Genomic DNA, 21,677 nt, shown 5'->3' on the forward strand with positions numbered 1-21,677 from the left:
TTGATCCAGGAGCTGACGCTGTGTCACGTCTGCTTTCGTGCATATTTCAGGATGTCAGTGGGGCAGTTTGAGCTTTTATTGGCAGAGCTGGGCATCATCTGAGGAGGCAGAGAAATCATTTCAGATTGACCCGGAGCAGCATCTAGCTACCTCTAGTGTCTGAGGTAAATAGTATTATTTTGTTATTTTCATATCATTGTGTATTTAATACCTGTGCAGCTTCTCAGCTATGAGCTCATCTGTTGCCAACAGACATCTAATTGGTCAGATCTATTTATTCCCATAAAAATCTGAAAAGCTTGGTTTTGGGGAGTCCAAAGAATATTTTTTTATGCACATAACATTATCAATGACCACTGGGCAAAAACTTCCTCTTCTGTCCAGTGGTCATTGATAATGAATGCAGATATTATCATGTCTGCACAGTTGTATGCAAACACCATCTTACAGAGATTACATAGAAATTAGCATGCTGTCATTTGTATACTCAAATTTTAGGCATTTTAGTATTAGCGCAAATTGCTATTCTTTATTAACCGATAAGTGAAACTACTGCTAAAAATCGGAGATCAAGAATTACGAAATGACGCAGGTGGCAGGTGCACAGAGGAAGGAATTAATGATGGACATTGTAGGCAGCAACCCTTATTCCTGATATTCTTGATAAAAAAAATAAAAAGAATCATATTTGTAACCCAGCATGCACTACCTTTGTTTATCTTTCCTAAACAGAAGTCGAGGTAATACCATTAGCTGTCAAATGAATGGCTTTAGTGTAGAATCAGCTGTTATCTTCAACTGACAAACGAGGTTACTTCCATATAAGGTGAGGAAGACGCAAAGCCTGTTGTGCTTACTGGGAATTTTGACAGGACAACAAACCTTGTGAATGGTGAAATTTTATTCTAGTCGCTCTACAGAGAGAGAGAGAGAGAGAAAGAGAGAGAGAAAAAGAAAGAGAGAGATAAACAGTGCCACTGTACAGAAGAGCTCTTGTGAAATTCACACAAAAAATATTGTTTTTACTCTTTATCATTTATAATTCTCCATGATGATGTATTTCAGTATGAATTTACAAGCGATGTATACAGGTGTCATTTCTAAATATATTCAAAATAGTTCCTTAAAAGTCTTTGAGGAAGTATGTTTTTTTTCTTTTAAAAAATGAAAGAAAAGAAAGAAAAGCTATATTCTTACAGCAAACCATAAAGAAAGAGGTCTTGTATCTTTGGAGGGATAGCAGACTCAAAGTTGAGGGTTGCTTTTTTTTTTCTTCTTCTTCTTCTATCTTCATTACAGTTGAAGTCCTGACTACACATGAAGGAGAGGGAAGAGAGAAGCAGAGCTGGTGATACAGTAATTCTCACCTGCCATTGGAGGAAGGGCACAGATGTCCCACCAAAATAAGCCAAGCCCTGACCCGTGACCAACCACTCTACTAGCCAAAACATGGCCTGATAATGACCAGCCAGCCAATGAGAAAGTTGCACTGGGGTCAGGTCTTTAACCTCTCCCCCGAAACAGCAGCAGCATCTTCATTGTGTTAAACACAGATAATTTTTTTTTCCTCTCAAATATGTATATACTCATCACACCTGGTTACAACGCATTAGTGATCATAACATCATAACAAAAATATCAAACGAAGAAAAGAAACAAAACATTAAAGTTGTTACATCTGGGGTTGCATGCCATCACCTCATTAGTTATCATTAAATGTAATTAAAATACATTTTTGCCATTAAAAAATAGCAGGGTTGTCATCACAAGGGTGTGTCTGAGAGTGTGTGTGTGCGTGTGTTTCTTTGTGTATGTTTGAACAGAAAACATCATCAGTTTACATGACAGTTCTGTAAAAGTAGAACAAACGAACAAATTGCGATGAGTTCATAAAACGCAAGGGTGCCATTTGATATTTTTCTTTTTTTTTTACATGTGCATATTGTTCACTTGCCAGCTCACACAAGCAGCATGTGGAGATAAATATGATAGTAATAAATATGTAGATAAGATGCAAAAAAAAAAAAAAAGAGAGAGAGAAAAGGACAAATCTTGCTCTTCAGTCAACACTGGGTAAGCTGATTGGGAAGCTAGGGGGAGATTCACTGCGGTATTCCAAGAGTACAAAAAGGGCGATATGACAGTGGTTAAAAATGGAGCTTCAATCGAAACACAGTGGCTAATGCAGTCAACTGCCATTCGAAGTCATGGAGAGGAGGAACTATAAGGGTAGCGTTTCAGATTTTGGATGTTTAAGAAACATCCTTCGTTCTGTGAAGGGTGCTCAGCTTAGTGTGAAGTGGAGCTGCATACAGCACATCCCACACACTGGGAAAACAATCTAAGCCCCACTCTCACCCCAACCCTACCGCTGTCCCTTCACTCCCTCCTTCGTTTCCTCTTCTATCTTTGCTTGGGTTGCATGAGCTCAGGCAGAGAGCTGAACTGGAAGACCTTGGACTGGTAAACATCAAAAAGAGAAAAGTTTGATTCTGCCTTATGGCCGCTTCTTCTTCGTCTTTTTTTTCCCTTCTTTTTTTTTTCCTACAAAAAAAACAAAACAAAAAGAAATTCTGCGGCACATCCTACAGCTCTTGCTACTGTTATTAACGCCCCCCTAAAAACGTACAGAATCATCCTGAGGTATATTATTTGAAGCAATTTTGGCTTTTGCAAATCTAATCAATCAAGCAAATCAGTCAGTTAAGATCGTTACATGACTTTTTTCTTTAGACAGTACATTTTATAAAGCATGATGCTACCAAGGAAAAAAAGAATCTATGCGTGTGCAAGTCTTTTTCGGCTTAGTGTTGTCAAAGAAAAAAAAAGGAATAAACGAAAAAAATACACAATCAGATTAGGAACCAAATGTTCTGGTTAAAAACTTCAAGCTTACCCAAGTTCTGCCATGCGCGCACACACGACTTATCCCATGCCAATGGATGGATACATAATTGATGACCACATAACACCCATCCCATCCCGCATCCCTCCCAAACAATGCTTCGAAGGTAAACAAGGGATCCGTCCCAAGCAGTCTTCACATCCTCAAAAGCCCTGGTTTGTTGTAGATCAACAGTTCCACACAAAGTTAAATCATCGAAAATTCTGAATGTAATCCAAGCTAAACTGTAGAGGCTGGACGAACCAACCAAAGTTCAATTTTTAGTACAGAAAATGATTCAGATTAGCTCTATAGACATCAAACACTCCAGCGATGTCATATTGATGGAGGAAGGGAAGAAGGAAAGACGAAAGAAGGAAGGAATCATTGGTGTTTTTCATAGCTAATACCCTGTTTCTCAGTGGCGTGGATATTAAAATAATAATTAATAAAAAAACTCACACATTATTGCCCACTAAAAATAAGATGATGGTGGTGAAAACAGCTGCGCTTAACCTTTTTTATTTTGTTTATCTCCTCTTTGCTCTCTTCCCTTCCACCTTTACCTCAATCATGACAGATTTACTAAGTAAGAGGGTCGAGGATCACCACGTGATGGTGCACACAGCCATCCACCGCATCCGGCAAGACGCAGCTACTTTCAGAAAAATGTAAAATATGTTTTAGAGTGTATATGTGTATTTTCTCTTCTCTGACACAGAATGAAATCAACACATGCAAAATAATCTGCTACTCATGAAGGTATTTTTTAGTAAGCTTTGTTGTTTTTTCTTTTAGGTTTTTTTTTTTTCAAAAGCAAATGTGGGAGGTTTAAACTAATGGCTATTGTGCTACCAAATAAGCAAACACTAAAATCCTACATAGGGGGATCCGGATGCCAGAATCCCTAAGAAATCTTATAGTTCAAGAGAATAAAAGCAATACTTCGCAATTATTGTTTGTTTTTTTGTGCAGAGCCACAAATGAAATGCCCATCAAGTGCCTTAGGTTTCCCTGCTCGTCTGTCCTTTTCTATCAGTCATTTTGTCAGCATGCCTTTTATCTGTCAGTCTGTAAACAATATTCATTAAAAGCACCTGCATCGCTCTCAGCTTCTCATCACTGTCGCATCCCTCAGAGTGGGCTGAACATACAAAGTTGTATTCTGAACAAGAACACGCTATCAAACAGCCACAAACTATTTGATGCTCCACTATGTGCCACTTAGCCAATCACTTCCTTCCTCACTCTCTCTCTCCTCTTCCACTGCCAGGTGTCTTAGTGGCCATATTTGTCAGCATAACAAGCAGCAGACCGTTGGACTAGCTCTCTGTGACGCCCCTGCCCTCCTGGGATGCCTCCATGTCTGGCCTGCCCATCTGGTCTTTCTGTCAAGCCTTTTCTCTTCAGCTGGTGAGCTCTAAGGTTGACAGTGGAGGTGGAAAGGAACACGGCGAGAAGGAAGGTGGACAGTGGCTAAAGAGCTTCCTCTCGCTTCCTTTAATTCCACTGTCATATAATTCCTCTCATCCTCCTCACCACCTACTCGCAAATTTGAATGCCAAATCAACTGGTTCCTTTCTGAAAGCTATTGCAGGGAGCCCTGTGTTACTCTAACGTATACGGTACCATATTGGTTCCGCTTATGGGGCTATGTCGTTTTCTACTCCTAAAAACCTAGGGATTAATGATTACCCTCCTCTTTACACAAGGATACCTTATGGCAGAGTGCTGGCCCTATAGCTGTCTCATTGGTACATGGGAGAGAATGGATAGAAATGGTGATATCAAGAGAGTAGTAGTAATACCGTCATACCCAAGTGGGCACAAGTTCGTTTGGATTACAATGTTGAAGAGAAGAAATCGTAGTGTGGCTATGGCATCCCTTATTGGATAACATAGTTGATAAATTATAATACAAACCCAGAGAGGAGTAAGAAGGAGAGAACACATTATTTCTTATATCAACTAAACATCTGACTCCAGACTGGGAATTTTTTTATACACCCGTCTATTGCTGAACTGGGCTGAGTTTAGGACGCCACGTGGGGCTGGGTATGCACTAGTCTTATTGGCTGAGTAAGGCATCGCATGCTCTTTATTGTACATGTCATTAGCTATCCGCCCGTCCCGTGAGCAAAATGAAGTGGTGGATTTAACAGAAGAGCGGAGATTGTTCGCATCATTGCGTGTATTGATGGGAGCCACTGAAAGCTGTTGGTAAATATCAGAGGAGCTACGCCCATGGACCAGTCTGCTGCTGGTGTCATCCCTCAGCGAATGACTGAGAAAAGGGTTTTCCGAGCCATGGGCCGGGTACAGGGACTTGCTCCTCTTGCTCTCCTCTAGGTTGTGGTTAAACAGCATGGACTTGGACCCAGTGCCAAAGAGTCTGCCAGAGTAGGGACGCATACCAAAGAGGTTCGCATAGTGCGAGTCAGACGTGGAGTCCAAGAAGCGATCCTTCTCCTTCAGGCTGACACTGCGTGCCGGTCGGCCCAGATCTACATCTTTGGGCTTTTCAAGCATGATGTTGTCAAAGGAGTGCTGACGACTCAGCCTCAAGCGATTTCTTTTTTGGACATGCGGCCCATCTGTCTGTGGCCAGTACAGACCAAACATTTCATCCGGTTGCTGCTGCTGTTGGTGATGCATGGTAGGACTGACCAAAGGGTCTGCAAGAAGCTGGTCCTCACTAATGTCATACAGGTTGGCCGTGTGGAGGCACGCTTCACACCGATTATAAGGTGAACGTGTGCCCGAAGCTGAGGCAGAACCAGTAGAGGAGTACGGCCCTGCAGGTGGGTAGCTAGCAGTCACTTTGGATAAGCAGGAACGGCAGTGTGTCTGTTTGTAGCGATCAATGGATTCATGCGGGGACAGGTTTTTCTCTTTTAGGTTGTAGTGTTTTGAGTAGGTTGGATCTGGTAGAAGATCTGAGTCTGTATGATGCAAAGGCGAGGAATTCAGATGAATAATGGGCTGCTCACACTTCCTATAGTTGTCACTGTGGTCGGAGTAGATTTCGGGGTATTCCAAATCGTCCGCAGCAAGACCGCGGCTCTCACGGTAGTGAATGGGGTCTGAGTGGAGGCTCAGCTCCCGGTCTGAGTCGATAGTGTAGATTTTCTCTCCTCCTCCTCCTCTCCCAGTTTGGTTGGTTCCGCCGCTGACCTGCTTAGTCTTTAAGTAGGACAGCTCCACCTCACTGCAATCCCTTGGGTATTTTGACGTCACCGATCTTTTTTTTAAGTTGTCCTTGGGCTTCAGGTGCTTGTTGTTTTCTGGGTCCTTGTAGGAGGCTGCTCTACTAGAACAGTCTGAGATGTCAGAATGGGCTGCATCTTCAGGGAGGTACCGCTGCGTCTTCATTGACATTCGTGGGTCTGGCATCAGCATGTCAGGCATCGGCGAGGGCCCGGGTGGTACTGAGCGAACCGTGTCCACCGACTTCTTCCACAGCGTGCGTTGCGGTTTTGCGTTAGTCTGGACTGCATCAGCACTTACTGCTACCTCCACTGTGTTGGGATTGGCATCATTCAGGGTCAAAGGATGCTGACCTCCCTGGAAGATATAGTTGTTAAGATGATCTTTGTGGCGGTTAGCGAGATAGGACTGCAGGTCGCCAGCATCCCCATAGATCATATCTTTGGGGGCATAACTTCGGTTGTCAGCGTAGATGAAGTTCCCCTTTTCTGCCATCATGTCCATGATCATAGGACCAGCTGAGTGCATGAACTCTCGTTTGGGCGAGTTCATGTGGGAGCCACCCAGGTTGGACATGTTGGTCATCTGTTTGGCCGACTTAATGAGCTTCAGCATTTTGTCCTGGGGGCTAAAGTCCAGGTCTGTCTTTTTCTTCATGTCAATGTGAACTCCATGGATGCAACTCCAGATTCCCTGCATAGACATACATGGATGAAGAAGAAGGAAGGGAGAGGTGAAAAAGGAAGGAGAAATGAAAAGGGCGGGAGAGATTCAATGGAATGAGATGCACAGAATCCAATGCAAAATTAGTCACCCACTGTAACCATGTAATTGTAATGCAAGTGCAGTTTGAAAGCATATTCAGTTTATCTTTCTTTCATTATAAAACACATTTGGGGTTTTTTTCTAAAAAAAATTTAAAAAAAGGAACCAAAACATTAAATATTACATTAAAAATTCTCTAATAGCATCTGTCAACAATAACCGTAAGAACAACGTTTCACAAGGGGACAGACACATTCACAATTTCTTTAACTCTCACCAGTCCAAATCAGTAAAATGCTGAAAATTCATTAATGAGGTTAGATGTCTAATATCTCCAAAATCTCTCTTAGAAGGACTCAGAATGTGACATAAGCCTTATGTAAGAAAAGCAGTAAACAACAAAAACTACCATCAGTTTGACTTTTGAACCTTAAGACAAACTATTGAATGAGCAAGTATTGAGTAAACAACAGCTGACAGTTAAATGTCTAAAACAGCCAGAGACCTGTTTATAAAAGAACAAAAAATCCTTTCACCACTGTGACAACTTACTAGTTCACAAATTCATTCTCAGAAAACATTTATCATGTCCCGAAATCAAACAACCTTTTGGTTCAATACACACTTTGCAAAGCTTATCGTGACAAAACGGGCAATTAAGGTTGTATTTTGTTCTAAATTACTCTTGAGAATGTCTTTGAAGTAACAAGTGCACGAACATCACTCTTAACTTTCGCATACACAGCTTTAAAATGAGAGCAAAGAAAACATGCTGCTTTTAGAGATACACGTCTCCATTGTATGTTCATATACACAATAAGGGACAATGCTGACCTTTTAGCAAAATGAGAGAAAATAAATTGATTTGGCATGTGCTGCCATCATTTTACCCCCCAAAAAACATGTTGCAATTATGATCTATTTTTGTCGATATTCAGGTCCGTCTCGTGATCCCTCCCCCCTGCGCTCCTGCCTCTCATCCTCCTTTGTATTGCTGTCCCTCCTTTCCCTTGTTTAACTCAGTTTCTTAGCTTATCAGCAGCTTTCTTTCCCTGCCCGTATGTGTGCATGTTTGCTCTTTTCTTTTATTCCACTGACAGAAAATAGAACTAAGAGAGAGCTATCTAACCCCAATAATACATTATTAGCCCAAGAGTCTAGCTGCAGTCTTCACTGCAGCTCATCGCCTTGGACACATCCGCTGTTAACCCTCTAAGCTGCTACTTTTTCACCAAAAGCACCTCTTTTGTCTGTTTGTTGTTCAAGCAACTTAAACTAAAGATCACATGAAACAGCAAAAGCTGTTTTTAACCCTATGGTGCACAGCTATAGAACAAACCACCATGCTAGTAGATGGCTGTAATGCAGAAGTATGTAAAGTGAGAGATGGACGACACAGTAACAGTAGTGATCATGAAGTTCATTCAAGTTGTGCTTCGGCTGAAAGTGGATGGCTGTTTTGCAATTAGGGTTAGTGAATCAGCAGCAGTAATATATCAGAGTCAAAATGATCACTTCAATAGAGGGACTTTTTGGGGGATAAAATGATTTAACCAAAAATTTACTTTCCAGCTGACTCCTGCAGTGGAAACGCAAAAAGCTCCTCAACGATTCATAGAGAATTTCATTTTTATGCAACGTAGCTACTTACAAAAATGGGTGCTTACCCGACTGATGCTGAAAAGAAGACCCGGCTTGCCGGAGCAGACCCCAGTGAAGCAGTATCTAAGCCTCCAGTAGAAGAGATGCTCAGAGACAAAGGTAATGAGGGAAAGCCCCATGGCTGTGGCCAGCATGTAGAAGACCCCTGCCATGTTGTCAACATCCAGCTGACTGGACATCACCTCATTCTTCTCATTGTGGCAAATTCCTGTGAGCCACTGGGCTTCTAGTTCCTCCATTTCACCTGAAAGGAAAACAACAAATCCTTTACCAAATAGCTCAAAAACATAATGGCATACATGATTTCCATGCTTAGACAAGTCAGAAATTTACTGTTAACTTAAAAGCTGCTGAAAATTTATTTTAGGTCAATGGTGAGATCCTTGATATAGACAGAAACTGAGGATTGTACTGCGTGCAGTATTGCCGTGCTCTGCAAACCGCTTTGCAACCCACTACTTCAACAACTGCACTTTCCTATTCTGTGTTGCACATAATCAATGTCATACTTGGTGTTCTGCGCTGGGACTTCACTGTAGCCCACCCTCCTAATTTTCCTACAACAGAGTCACAGAGTACAGCCAAATATAAATTCTTGTAGTTAAAAATTATCATTTTCTTTTGACTAGTGGTCCTGAATGAACTCTAATTGAGTATAAAGAATGTAGATACTGCATTTCTACCCTAGAAAGGCAATCTGTAAATTCAATGGCTGGCAGCACCTTTATATTCTGTCACTTGTCACTAGGCTTACCTTCTCCTCTATGTTGGCCAACAGGGCAAAGATATGTTTCTTAAATGTGGATAAAAAAGGTACAAAAGAGTAAAGACCTTATCTTTCCTCATTTCTTACTCTATGTTCCTTTCCCTCTGTTCCCCCTCTTTTTCCGGCTTCCTCTGTGACATTTGGCGCGTGGCTAATCCAATCTGTGTCATTCAGGGCCGGATAACTAAGGCTGCTAGTGGGGAAAGACAAATATCATGGTGGTGTTCAGCTAGATGTCTTTGGGGTGCAGACTCAATAAGACATCATTAGCCTGTTGGTACAATTGAAGAACATTTATCTCATGTCAGACTTGCAAATACAGGAATAGACGTAGCCATGCTACCTTTTAAATGAAATTATGGCATGCCGAGAACTGGCTTCAAAAGCAAATTAAGGTGAATGACATCTTTGGGTATCAACAGGTGACTTTGTCTCCTCTTTTTGTTTAATCTATTCAAGGGAAAGGCTGCTGCTCATGCTGTTGCTTTTTCTCCAGAGGGGAAACTATTGCTGAAATTCAGATTTTGTTCTCGTTTCAGTAGTCACACGGCTCAAGCTATAGTCTGGTGTTCAGTCGGTTGGAACACAGGAACACAAGTCCCTACAAGTTGGGTTTAAAAAAAATGTAGCATGGAGCAGCTAAGACTTTATGTGTCAGTCCAGTTCAGCAGATTCCTTCAAAATTTGTATCTATGTTTTACAATAAGCCTACCTCATAAATCAAGATTAAACCATTCCCGAACGTGACTTGATGATATGAAATGCAATGAAAAATGCATATGTTCAGCACTGTGCTTTATGTAGAATGGGAAAAAAATGGCACAAGTGTGGAGCACTTGCATACCACTGCCGAACAGGTGCTGCTAAGACAACAGGACGTTACAGTTTTCTAATTATATGTATTTTTTGTGAACATTTGTTGTTGTTTTTAAAAACCACTACACGAAGTGTGGCACTGGTTTCCAGACCACCTCCTTTTTTGTCTCTTTTCCTTCTTCACCTCCCTTCCCTCTCTACTTCTCTCCAGATTAATCTTCTCTTTGTCTCTTCCTTGCCCATGAAATGCCATATGCTTTCCGCCCACATTCTGTCTATCTGATCATGTAGCATCTGCCGAGACAACAAGTCACTGTCATCTATCAAGTACCTGCCCTTCTGTCACTTCCCATCTCTACCAGACACACTTGCTTTCCTTGTCTTGCTCTTGTCCCATGCCCTGTGCCTCATCCTCTTTTCTTTTTTTACCTCTCTCTGACCTCCATGCACGCTGCCTCTTTTCTGACGCTGTCATCACTATTTCATTCATTTCTCCTTCCTCTTGTTACATAAACTTTCTTTTTAGGTCTTTGTCTCGTGCCATTTCCTTTTATCCCTCTCACTTGCTCTGTTCACCTTTATCTTTTTGGCATTTGTCTTTCTCTTTGTGTGTGTGTTTGTGGGTGGGTGGGGGTGCACAACAACTAGTCTAAACCAGAAGCTATTAACATGGTGCAAAGTAGTATGAAGAGATTGGACTGCAAAGAAGTATTAATTATCAGGAGAAGATAAGGCAAAACAAAAACAGAGAGCCTGATTTCTATCAAAATTATCCAGCTATGGAAACATGATGGAGTGTGGCCTGCATGCTCAGAAGCCCTGATAAGATTCAGTTAGAGGGGATTATTGTGACACCAATGTTCATTTAATCAACTTCAGTGCACTTAATGTGAGTGGCTGTGAACGCTCGCATCAGCAAAACGCTTTCGATGTAAAATGTAAATGAATCTTGTCACTAAAAGCTCTGGCTGTCTCGCGTTCGCGCTGTTTTGCAGTAAGAAATTTGTTTAAGTAAAAACTTTTGAGGCAACTGTAATAAAGGAATCTGGTAATTCAGATAGAGTACATACACGCACACACATCTGGTGCTGCAGAGAGGAATACATTAGAATAACTTACACACTCTGCCCTCTGTTTAGAGCAGCCTTTGTCTCCAGAATAACATCAAAGGACTATTTATACTTCACTGCCTTCCCTTTGTGTTGTCAGGCACAGACAAGGCAGCAGAGATGTTTGCATGTGAGTGTGTGGTGGCTGAATTACAGGACTGGCAGTGTAACCTTTTGCCTTTGTGGGTAGTGTCATGCACTTTGAATTTGTATGAGAGTGCTGTGTATGTGTTTCTCACCATCGCCGATAATTGCTAGGATAGCCAGGTCCACCTGTCGTTTCCAGTAGGAACCTTTTTGTAGAGCAATCCCATACCCGGTGGTAGCAAAGATGTACCTGAAAAATACATGCACACATACACAAATATAGCGTATAGCGTAACTCTAATTACAAATGTCTTCAATAACATACAATGCTCTGCAACCCCTCATTTTGCTAGTAAAATGGGAAATGGGTGCAGCAATTATTGAAACAGGGCAAAACAGAGTTTGTACAATTCTAATAATCTTCAAAGTCAACATTTGGTACGACCACCTTTATTCTTCAACACAGCCTGACCTCTCTTAGGCAACTTTCTTGCTATTTCTTTAAGTAGTCTTCAGGAATAGTTCTTCAGGCTTCTTGAAGGTCAAAGTTCCTCTTTGGATGTTGACTTCCTTTTCTTCTGTTCTCTGTCAGCATGATCCCACATTATGTTCCACTGTTTTCTCATCCACGTCTGCTTTACTGCATTGGTAGTGTCTTTGGGATCATTATCATGTTGCATAACATGGAAAGTGAGGTCATACTTTCCAACAAGATCAGCAAAAATTTGCACTCCTCTCTAAAGACAATTTTGCTAATTATTTGTGTACATGTTTAACTGTGACACCACTCTATTAAGCTACAAAGAAAGTTTTCTAAATTAAGAGACAGAGGACAGAGTCAGCCACTACCGCTAATGTTTAGCTTAAGCTAATATGAGGCTTCAGCTTAGTAAGTGAAATGCTTTTAATGAGTAATCATTTTTTCAATGATTACTCATTGAAGGATTACTCAGGAAATACATTCTACAAATAACTGAATTATAGCGATAGTTACCCGCTACCAATGGTCACCAGCTTACATCCCTCATCTCTACCGGCCATGTAGTTCAGCACTGCAGCGTCATAGATGAAGGCATCCAGTTTGCTGTGGGGCGAGAGAGAGAAAACAAAACAAAACAAAAACAAAAAAACAGGCAAAAAACAGACAAATAAAGGGAAATGGTAAGAAGTTTTGCCTTTTTTTAAAGCGAGTCAGTGAGAAGTGAAGAGATGAAAAAAAAAACAGAAGATGGGCTTTTTTGTTTTTTTTTAAGAACGTGTTGCTTGCAGATCAATTTTAAAGTGTTAAATCATCTCCAATAGGACTGCAACCCAAGCATAACCAAACACACAGAGGACACAGTGGGGAGTGGTGGCGGTTCAATACACCACGCTTCACTGATGATAGGACCTTGGAGGCGCCTGGACGACCTAAACAAACTTTAGACAGACTCAAACATTTACACTCTCTCGCTTTTAACACTCGCACACACAAGGACTCATAAATAAGTGGGCTGCAAAGTGGAAAGTTGAAGCTCCCGCACTTCAACTGACATTTTCAATGTAACGGATGCCGTTAGTATCCACTGCTCTGTTACCATCTCATTGCCTGTAAATGCTCACACTCACACACACACACACACACACACACACACACACACACACACACACATAGAGCCCTGCTAATAGTGCAGTGACGTGTTGGCATTTACTGAATGTCACATGCAGTCCTCTAACGGAGACTCACAGCCGATAGTTTAGCTGTGTAATTAGCTTAACCCAGCACTGGCTCCATCCACAGGCAAGCTGTGTATCCAAACGTGGGGGAACCAGGAATGTGTGTCAGCAAGTGTGTGCGATTGAACAGATGAAAGTGTGCACTGGTGCATTTCTGTAAGCAGGGATTTGTTTGTGCATGTTTGCAGATGCTAGCCAGACACGCTGTAGCTCACGTGAATTGGACGGGAATTCAGCCACCACTTATCTGCCACACGTTCATGACGGTGAAAGATTGTAAAACTTTTTCTTGCCAGATTACATCTACACCTTTAAATGAACACTGAGTGTCACTCTGAGTTTTTTTTTTTTTTACTATTGCAGGACATCTCTCTGCAGTGTAGCCTACATAACATAAGGTGTTTAAACTATCATGAAACAACAAAGACAAGTATCATTAGCTGAATCCACAACATTAATGCTAAGAATCTGGCAAACCGTGAAATGTTAATGATTAACAACATCACTGTGAAACCGAAGTGGCTGTGTTGATGTGGCCCAAAGGGGGGTTTTAACCTTTGAATAATCAGCTGTAACAATTTGCCAAAAAATTCCATTTGTCAAAAGTCTAAAGAGTATTTGAGTCACATAAAATATTGTTATTGGCATTCTTTCCTGGTTTTCATAGAGTTCTTTATATCATTTCTTGTTGTCTTCATTTGTTTTTGTCCACTATGGCAGTGTTTCCCAACCAGGTGTGCTGTGGAAGACTATCTGGTTCCACCTGATTAGTACTCTAAGCGATCGGCGTGAGTAACGGGCAGAACAATTACATTCTCTTCCACTAGAGGGCAGTACAACTAACTGCTCCAATGAAATGGGTTGCCAACTGCCAGTAAAACAGAAGAAAACGAATAGTCATGTAATTGAGATGATGCAGCGCGTAATAGCAATAGATAAATATTGTAAAGAAAAAGTAGTCAATCTGACCTGGGTCCTGGAGAGAATTCCAACCCAGATGAAGGCCCTACTATGAGTACTGGTCAGAAGAAAGCAAAAAAGGTATACTGGGGACAAACCAAGCTAATTCCACTAGGCCTGCTGCGAGGGGAAAAATTATCAATATGCTGTTTGTGACATTTTTACGGAAGAGGATTAGGGCCACTGGAAAAAAAAAGTGAGCACATCTTTGTTTTTCTTCTTTTCCTGAATTCTGAGAAAAAAAGTCAGAATTCTGAGTTTAATCTCAGAATTCTAAGAAAAGATAATTCTGAGAAAAAAGTCAGAATTCTGAGTTTAATCTCAGAATTCTGACTTTTTTCTCAGAACTTTGACTTTTTTCCTCAGAATTCTGACTTTTTTCTCAGAATTCTGGAAAAAATTAAACTCAGAATTCTGACTTTAATCTCAGAATTCTAAGAAAAAATAATTCTGAGAAAAAAGTCAGAATTCTGAGTTTAATCTCAGAATTCTAAGAAAAGATAATTCTGAGAAAAAAGTCAGAATTCTGAGTTTAATCTCAGAATTCTGACTTTTTTCTCAGAATTTTGACTTTTTCTCAGAATTCTGACTTTTTTCTCAGAATTCTGGAAAAAATTAAACTCAGAATTCTGAGTTTAATCTCAGAATTCTAAGAAAAAATAATTCTGAGAAAAAAGTCAGAATTCTGACTTTTTTCTCAGAATTTTGACTTTTTTCTCAGAATTCTGACTTTAATCTCAGAATTCTGACTTTTTTCTCAGAATTCTGGAAAAGACGAAAAAAAAAGAAAGATGTGCCCACTTTTTTTTCCCCCCAGTGGCCCTAATCCTCTTCTGTACATTTTTGTTTGGTGGTGTGCCGTGTGATTTTTCTAATGTGAAATATGTGCCGTGGCTCCAAAAGGTTGGGAAACACTGCACTATGGAATGCTTTGCAATCAAAATATCTTTGCATTAATTTTTTTCTATTTAAAAACTGCCAAAATAGTTGATTTTCATAATTCTATTATACTGAAATTATTTTAAAAATATATTCCCTAAAAATTTGTGTCTGAAAACCAATCAATATATAAATTGCTTGAATTGCCTCCCACAACTATGTAAGCTACAGAAAAGGATGTCACATACAGTTACTGAAAAAATCTTAAGCACATGGAGATATGTATGCTGGGTTTTTTGCGTTTAATGCCAAACTTGTCACTATAATAGCATAATACCATGATGAAAACACCACTAATTATTGATCAGATAGGGGTTTTAACCATGATTTGATTTGTGCCATGTGCTTTTAGCTTTTATTCTAGCAATTAATTGTCCACTCTGTTACTGTCAGACTTTATTACCAATGTAGAGAAACTGTATGATTCATCATAATAGATGGGTGTTTTTTTCTGAAAAAAGTGGGAAAAAAGTTGCTAACTTGAATTTGGCAATCATCAACTTGTTAAGACTGAAGATGTTTTCAATACTGGAGAATCGAGTGTGTTACAGTGCGACGCTGATGCGGTGGTTCAAGCATTATAAACTTCCAAACTCCTCTGAAACACATGTATTAACACAACATTTTAATACCCTTTAAATTATTAATAGATATATATTAATTTGCAACATAACCATTAAAACAGTTGAACTTTGCTTTTTTTTAAAGAGTAACAATAATTCAAATAATCAAATCAATTTCGCTCCCCTGTGAATATTCTTGGTTCCTGTGGCTGTAACAGATTTTGTGTGTGTCTTTGTGTGTAAAGCCTCTCAGTATTATGTGTGATCACAGCTAATCCAGCCATCGAGCCCCAAATAGCTGAATGGTGCAGTGCTGCTCAACTGCTTATGCCACAGAGCCGAAATATCAATGACTGCATTACTGACTGCAGACACCTTCAGCAGGTGGAGTCCACAGATACACAGATAAGCTTGTGTTTTTGTGTACTTATAAGCTGTTGTGCACAAAGCATTAGTTTACTTCAACACATGTATATATGTTGCATGTGAATAAAACAACAGAAGCCAGAGTGCCTAACAGTACCATAGATGCTGTGTTTACATCCAGCTTTCTTATACTGTAACTTGTGGATGGAAGATAAGGAGCTGAGAGGATCTATTGTTTCTCTATTTAATTTCTCCCCAGGGGCAGCCTGTTGTCTGAGCTATAGAACCTCTAATTGGATCCCACCCCATTTCCAGTGACCAATTAAAAATATCCTCTTGTCATCTCAACGACCGATTGTCATTTAACGTTCTCATTTTCCCTCCCATCTCTCTTATCCTTGATGTACTGCTCCATACTTCCTTTCCTGTCCCTTTTCTCTGCCCTTCTTTATCCTCCCCTTCCCTCACTTTTCTTTTCCAGTGCACTCTCTATGTTCTTATTCTCTAGTCTCTTGGCCCATTTGTGCTTCATTTTCTGCAATTAAACATTTGGCACTTGGGTTTCAACTCTTACCCCCTTCCTCTTGACTCTGGTCCTCACTTTTCTTTCTCCCCATCTTTACCTTTATTTTTTCATCCACACACTCTTTAGATCTCTCCTTGGTTAGATTGATAACCGCCCCACTCCCCACCCCCTTTACACACTATCAGTCCCACTATAGAGTCCAGTGCTAAAAATAACCCTTGCTGTTCCCAATGAGGAAGCCCATTCATCCACATTCTCACAGGACCTGTCACCGCAGACGCACACACACACAAGCGTGGATACATTCAGGCATGAAAGAGGTACACTTCACAGGCCTAGGGTTTCACAAAAAACTACACACATATGAATGATGTAAAAGTGCACTTACCAACAAACTCACAAAAACCCATGCACACAAAGTGTCTCTTTACCCCGTTTTGAGGCTGACGAGTGCATCCTGGACTCCAGTTTGGTGATACTTCACCATATACTGGTGCATGGCGGGATAGTTCTTCCTGATGTTCCTTTCAGTGGAACCATTTGGAACGGTCCCGAAGCGGAACGGAGGCGAGTAAGCATATGGGTTCTGAAACTGTGATGAGAAGAACAATGGAGAAGGAAAAGGAAAAGCTGAGGTTACACATCTTCATTTGAAATTTATAAAAAAAAAAACCCACAACACTTCAAGAGCAACCCTTACTGAAGGAACCACTGGTGCCGTAGTTTCCCATCCACTCGCTGATTTTCTTTTCTTTTTAAATTCTCCCATCATTTCTCTCTGCCTCCTCCACAAACCCCCTCTCAGGTATAATCAGTGTATCAGAGTACAGTTCAAGAGTTTTGTCCAAGCATGCTTGTAGCTGAGGTAAAAATCAACCCTCCAGCACTGTGGTAACAATCTGCCCTCGGTGCCAGAAGCAGACAAACCCTATCAATTACAAGTGTGTATTTATGAGCCTCACTCTAACCACATGCTGTGCTAGTTTGTGTGCCGACGGTTTCAGTCCATATTCTTAAAGCAGTTCTCAAAAACATAACACTGCATGTCATCTCAAACGCTTACAGGCTTACTTTACTTTACTTTAACGTATTCATACAACACATGATTGACTCCACTTGTAGGCCGCTACTGGAGGATTTCATTAGCGGATTATTAGCATTCCTGTTGTTTTCTCTGTCTGTTCAACATACACAAAACTCATCTGCTTGATTGTTTGCAAAAATGATGCACTGTTTGCTTGCATCAAAAACTAATCTGCATAATATATTTGAACATATTTCTAAGCGTTTATACATGCTGCATGTGACGGCACATATATGCGTCTCCGCTGTGTAATCAGGTCAGGGTGAGCGTGAGCGCGTGTCGACAAGTCAAACTCCGCTGTGCATACGAGTGCGCATTCATATGTTAGTGGAGATGTCACACAGTGTGTTTGTCAGCATGACAAGCAATAGCCCTTAGGAGACATTCTCTCCTCCCACAGTCCTTGCTATTGTTTACTTCTCCTTCTTCATCTTTTCTTCATTCGTGCCTTTCTTAAGGTTAAATAGAAGCTTTTAGGTCAGGAGAGGGTAAATGTCCAAGGAGGAGTGAGAGTGGGGGTGACAGGGGCTGGTTGGGGTGTGGTGGAGTGGCGGGTTGGGATTCAGACTGGAAAAGCACTCTTCTCTTGCTTGATAATTACCAGTGAAGGGCTTTTAAGAACTGCACCAGCTGCTGCTAACGAAAGCTTAATGCAGAGCTGACGACAAAATGAAGGAGCGGAGGCAGGAGAGGATTTGAGGCTAAGATAGGTGTAGATAAAAGAACTCACCGTCCTGCAACATAGCCACAACCAGATCGTGGGGATTGTTGTCCGTCAAGGCTTTCTGGCAAGATTTCCGGACGATTTTCTGATGCAGGGTTTCCAAAGACTATTTTAAAAAAGCACGTATTCTCAACTTTCAAATACTGCCATGCTGTCAGAAACCTCCAGGTCTTACCAAATTATCCATAACATGTACTTTAGCATCTTTTCCTTGATACAGCAGTATACTTTTACTTGCAGGTTAGCTGCCAAAATCTGTTTGATTAGCTTTAGAAAGAGATCACAGTTTTGCTTCAAATATATGCAGAGTTGCGCAAACCCTGCACATTAAACTGCATTTCAATACAATGCCATGGGGAAAGGAGAGCATCAGTAAGAGGTGAGCTTTGAGTGAGGTGAGTCATCTGGCTTAAAACGTGTAATGTGTGTAATGACTGTAATAATCACTAATCTAATTAAAATATGAAGGTTTCTCACAGGACAAAATCCAGTTACCTGGGTAAAAGACTCAAAACCCAGAGGAGAAATTTCTCTCAGCAGCCTGAGTACACTTCTCTCCTTATGTACTGTAAGTGCATGTAGGGTGTATAGGTGCTAATAATAGGTATTAAAATAAGAGTGATATGTAAAGATATCACACAAATTAAATTTCTGTTCAAAATTTCTGTTTTCGCAGCTTACGGATGGCTTGTTTCACCTGCATGGAGACCTCCTTTAACCACATAGCGTCTGTTCACAGCAAAATCTTCCTTTTAGCTGTTTAACTGGTAATGACATAATGAAAGAATTGCCCGCATCTGCCCATGAAACAGCCTTTGAGTCAATTGTCCAATTACTTTTGCTCATTTAAAAAAAAAGGATGGCACATGTTAAGGAGCTAAAACTCCTAAACCCTTCATCCAATTTAAATGTGGATACTCTCAGAATTACTTCAATTAACTGAGATAAACTGGCAAAAATCACAAATCTGTTGCAATGTCCACTTAAATTCATATTAAACAGAAATTTACATTAACAACTTACATTTGTTGTCTACTCAGAACCTCGTAGATTTGAAACAAAATGTTTGAATTATAGCAGCCACTCTGCAACGTTGCTTTTACGTAGAGTGAGGCACATTGTAGAAGAGTTGCACTCATTTATGAACTAGACTGCAATTATTTGCAAACCTTCACTAATCTGTCTGAGAGTGATTGCAGTCAGACAGTCAATGTTTGGAGGAAGGCTGCCTCCCACCAGGTGACCTCTGTAATTGCCATGCGATCAAAAGTGGTCCTATTGTGCCATCCTATTTTTAGTGTCTGAGTCATTAGGGGTCTCCACTCTACATTTTCATGTCCCATCACTTCCCAGCGTTTGTCTACATGTCTACAAATCTACATGTTTTGCTCATATGTGACTGTTTTTTAACATTAGTGAGATGTTTTAAATCTCTTCTAAGTAGATGCATGTGGAAAGTGCCAGAACCTAGTTATTTCTATCATCATAATGCCACTGAAAGCTACTACAGCTCCAACAACAGCAGCAAATTGTTTACATTTGAACTTTGAAGTCTGTAGGCTTCACAAAAAGCAATTTTATAATGCTGAGAAACCGAAACAAAACCGAAAAGCAGAGAAAGAGCAGCCAGATTTGCAAAGACAAATCCCCATGCACCATAAAACACCAAAGACCTGTTAACTGACTGCTCTCCACTTGTGCATGAAGCAGGCTGCTTAGAGGACAAGTTCAACAGCTCAGTAAACATCCATTGCTTTCTCTTCATCAATTATTAAAACAAATAAAAACAGCTCTTTCTGTCACCATTGACTGAAATGGACACAATGCACAAATACTACAGCTTTAAGAAAGTGATATGGAAAATACACTTTTTTTAAAAACAAAAAAAAAAACGTTTTTTTAAAGGCTTCAGTTAGTAGGAATTTAAAATCAAAACAATGAAACACAGCGATCGACCAGTTGTGCAGTTAATGTGTAATTTTAGGAGAAACACTTCTTTACCAGTACTTTGTTCTATTGTACTTCCCCACAGGTGTCTCACAGACCATTCTAAGAATTCTGTTAGTAGGTCACTAATGTAATCAACTTAAATTTATACTTGCATACAATTCTTAAAGCTCTCTATTCCTAGATTTGGCACAAACATCCACCAAATGTAATCTACAATCTACAAAGTCTGTAAAATAATGCCTGTGTAACTTATTATGATCTTTGAGCAATGCTAACAGCGATGCTAAAACCATCACTAGTTAAACTAGCTTCTACACTAGGGGTGGGTATTGATTATCGATTTATCGATTAAAATCGATTCTAGCTTGGATAACGTGATATCGACTCAATAAAATCCTGAATCGATTTTTAAATATAAATGTATTTTGCACGAAACGCCAGAATCTCAGGTTAAACCTCACAAAATTTCAACAACCACCAAACAGCTAAAACAGTAAATGAGAGCAGGTACACGGATTCTGCACAAAGACGTAAAAACAAAGCGCGGAACCGCCGACAGATCAGAATCAGTGAGATGTCGGCTTTCTCACCCAAGGGCACGGACACAGGCGGGGCTGAAAGCCGACAGCTCACTGATTCTGATGTGTCGGCGGGCCCATGCTTAGTGTTTACGCCCTTTTTGCGCTAGATTCTGAAGCTGCAGGTTTTATCTCTCTCCAAACTATATTGACTGAACCAGCAGCAAAAGAAAATCCAAACTACACTTCACATTTCACGTCACATAAACAGCGTCATAAACAGTGTTGGGGAGTAACGGAATACATGTACTGCTGTTACGTATTTAAAATACAAAATATGAGTAACTGTATTCCGTTACAGTTACCGTTTAAAAAGGTGGTATTTAGAATACAGTTACTTTGTTGAAATAAATGGATTACACGGCGGTACTTTCCTGTTTTATATTGTCGCGGGTCAGGACTGTTTGGGTTTTGTTCGACAGCTATGTTCTGTTGTTCCAGGCGGCAGCGTTACGGTTGCCATGGTTACAGGGTGACGCTCTCTCTCTGCGTGTTTCCTGGGTGAGAGAGCGCCTTTTTATTGTTGTTGTTGTGCTAAGAATGCTACAGAATGTAGCCTCATGGGCAGTGTAGTCTGTGCTGCAGGGAGAATGGACTGCCATACCCGTTATGTGTCTGTGAGCGCGAGGAGGGAGAAAAAGGAAAATTACGAGTTGTCATCGAGCAAAAACGGGAGCTGGAAAAATGTAAATATAATAATAATCACTGCAGCCAAGAAGAGTGCCTGACGAGCCCAGTTGTAAGTAAGCTATTAAGACTCGACTGTACACTGTGTTCGTGTTTTCCTCCAAAACAATAAGTTCCGTTGGAGCAGCCTTTCAACGCCTCTCTCTGTCTCTCGCAAGCAAAGTCGACCCAGACAACAAAGTAAAGCTAGTTTTCAGCTACGAGCCCGACACGAACCCGACGTTTTAGCCAGAGGTCCCTTTACTACGGTTCGGAGCCGCGGACCTTCAGTAACAGTAATAAATCACA

The 21,677-nt window shown here is 40.6% G+C and overlaps 1 protein-coding gene across 1 annotated transcript in view; it reads right to left on the minus strand.

Annotated features, from left to right (window-relative positions):
• Positions 1-888: 888 nt before the first annotated feature.
• grin2aa (glutamate receptor, ionotropic, N-methyl D-aspartate 2A, a) overlaps positions 889-21,677 on the minus strand; it is a 162,935-nt gene continuing 142,146 nt past the window's right edge. The window contains exons 11-15 of the mRNA XM_063471516.1: positions 16,798-16,958; positions 12,291-12,380; positions 11,449-11,546; positions 8,524-8,762; positions 889-6,784 (exon numbers count right to left, since the gene is read on the minus strand). Coding sequence (XP_063327586.1) covers positions 4,853-6,784; positions 8,524-8,762; positions 11,449-11,546; positions 12,291-12,380; positions 16,798-16,958 — 2,520 coding nt within the window. The 3' untranslated portion in view covers positions 889-4,852. The remainder of the gene's footprint in view (positions 6,785-8,523; positions 8,763-11,448; positions 11,547-12,290; positions 12,381-16,797; positions 16,959-21,677) is intronic.

This window comes from Pelmatolapia mariae, linkage group LG4 (assembly GCF_036321145.2).
Source record: "Pelmatolapia mariae isolate MD_Pm_ZW linkage group LG4, Pm_UMD_F_2, whole genome shotgun sequence".
In the NCBI taxonomy this organism is placed as follows: Eukaryota; Metazoa; Chordata; class Actinopteri; order Cichliformes; family Cichlidae; genus Pelmatolapia; species Pelmatolapia mariae.